Below are 2,500 nucleotides of genomic sequence, written 5' to 3'. Positions count from 1 at the left end.
TCTTGATTGTTGTAAATAAGAAAAAACTTATTCACAATGGCATTAATATTCTAAAACTTTTTTTTTTTTTCATATAAGCTTTCATGATTTCCGCTCAACAAATTGTTAGAGTACTACAGATAAAACTATCATTAGTAACTTTGCCATATGTTAATTATATTACCAATTTAACTATTTACCTTTGCAAAGTTATATCGTTTATGAACGACTGTCCTGCTTTACGACACCTTATTGGGCATTATCATAAATGAATCATTCTAATGCAATTTTATTAAGCCATTTTTCATGATTTCCGCTCAGCAAATTGTTAGAGTACTATAGATAAAACTATCATTAGTAACTTTGCCATATGTTAATTATGTTACCAATTTAACTATTTGCCCTTTGCAAAGTTATATCGTTTATGAACGACTGCCCTGCTTTACGACACATCATTAGGCATTATCATAAATGAATCATTCTAATGCAATTTTATCAAGTCATTTTGCGCCTCCCCAACAGCGTGATGACTGGCTCCCAACCTGGAAACAAGGAGAGACCAGTATCAGCGAGAAAGCCGCTCTCTTCATCGATTACATCAAGGTCTGGAAGATGGAGAGCCCCGAGCAGTAAACCTGTTTCGTTTCTTTTCCTTTCCAATTGATATTTCTCATTGGAATTTAGTGTGACAACCATCTTACTGGAGGAAGCTGATCTGCCATGCATTGTTTTGTAGGCAAAGCCTATACGACGTTGTTTAGTAGTTATTAGTAAAAATGCAGGCCTTATTTATTGTTTCTTTAATAATTTTCTTTGTTTTTATTGTGTGCATGTATATACGTGTGTGTATTTGCACGCCATGTGCAATATAGGCTATATATATATATATATATATATATATATATATATATATATATATATATATATATATATATATATATATATAAACATATATATAGGCTGCATTTGTTGAAACAGAACGATCTCTCGTTTGTTAACTGGCCCTAACGAGGAGGTCACAACTTCGTATAACTTCAAATTTGAGAGGCACTGTAATTCTGTAAAACAGGTTATTAAGGATACGTAACCCTTTCCTAAGGGCCAGAGGCAGACGATGCAGAATAAATAGCTAAGATAATATAGGTCCTCCACTAAAATATACTCTATTGTGAGTTGCTATTGACTCTTGTTATGGCCTGCATTTCTGTCCAGCATTCCTGCGGTGTTTTTCACAGAACACTGTACTCCAGCATGATATGGTCTCTGGTAAATGACACAGCGCCTTGGAGAAAAGTTTTTTTTATTGAAGTTTAGTGAAGGAAGAGGGAATCTGTTCAGCCACGGGTATTTCTTAAAATACAGTGTGACAGTGCCTCCCTGGTCCTTATGGTAAGTAAGCGATGCCTTATAATCCCTTCCGTTTTGACTTCGGAGCCTTTGTATATCAGAGGCCAGTTCCAAATGCGTAGATTAAATATGGACATCAACTAACCTAAATCCCCCCCCCCTCATCCTAATCTAAAAGCCGTGTCCTTACCTACATACCTGTCTGGGGGGCTAACGCGCCCCTGCGACCCCCATTACACTGCCGTATTCTAAGTTAGCCATAATTATACTTACAGATGACCGCTATCGTAAATACACCCCTTAACTTTTAATGATTCAGGCCATGGAAATAGAACAACTAAAATAACTTATTTGAATTGAACGAGAATGATTAAATATTGTATGCATGTAAAATAATATACATAAATTAATATTCTTATTTACAAACTAATGTTAAAAGCAATGAATACAGCCTATTCTATATTAGCTAAATAAGATGGTGTTACCTACCAAACTATAAGTTTTCTTAGTTTTCTATAGTCTTTCCTTATAAAGAAAATGGTAATAAATCTTATATCTATGACTAAATTATTAGTACAAAATATTCATCCTTGATGTCGTACATGTTATGTCTTATGTTAATTAATATACCGATTTTTTATATCATAAAATCAGGGGTATATCATGACTTAGTTTAATTCGGAAGTCCAGCCTGGGTCACACACTTGTCACAGTTAGCTCCTGCAAGGTTTAAAAAATTCTCGATAAGTAGGCTAGAACTTCTGTCGCCATAAAATAAACAAACTCAAGATATATTCGATTCTAAGTGATACAAAGACACAGCTATATACATTTTCAGCCAATTTCTACCACACTAATAAACTTGCGGGCTGCTTTTTGGCTGGGAATCTTAAACAAACAAACAAACGGTGTTGCCAGATATGAGAATTTATCCCTAGATTTGGGGATTAATTCCTACATTTGGAAATTTATCCTTAGATTTGGGAATTTCGGATGACTGGTGACGATATTTTGTAAATATTTCTATGAAGAAGAAACAGAGATGAGTAAACCTTTATATTGTTTACTTACAATTACATGACGTATAGTGAGTAATTTCTATATTAGAAGAAAATATATTTCTGGAAATGGGAATTTTTAGGTGGTTCTGGGGATTTTTTATCACGAGTATTAG

General features: G+C 34.0%; 1 protein-coding gene across 2 annotated transcripts in view; it reads left to right on the top strand.

Moving 5' to 3' along the window:
- Positions 1-767, top strand: part of LOC137644123 (beta-1,3-glucan-binding protein-like) — a 28,809-nt gene extending 28,042 nt beyond the window's left edge. For both annotated transcript variants that reach the window (XM_068377093.1, XM_068377094.1), the window contains exon 12: positions 502-767. In XM_068377093.1, the coding sequence (XP_068233194.1) occupies positions 502-612 (111 nt within the window). In that variant the 3' untranslated portion in view covers positions 613-767. The remainder of the gene's footprint in view (positions 1-501) is intronic.
- Positions 768-2,500: the final 1,733 nt, after the last annotated feature.

Source organism: Palaemon carinicauda, chromosome 7 (assembly GCF_036898095.1).
Source record: "Palaemon carinicauda isolate YSFRI2023 chromosome 7, ASM3689809v2, whole genome shotgun sequence".
In the NCBI taxonomy this organism is placed as follows: Eukaryota; Metazoa; Arthropoda; class Malacostraca; order Decapoda; family Palaemonidae; genus Palaemon; species Palaemon carinicauda.
The sequence above is the reverse complement of the archived record's forward strand: the minus strand, read 5'-3'. Positions and strand labels throughout refer to the sequence as shown.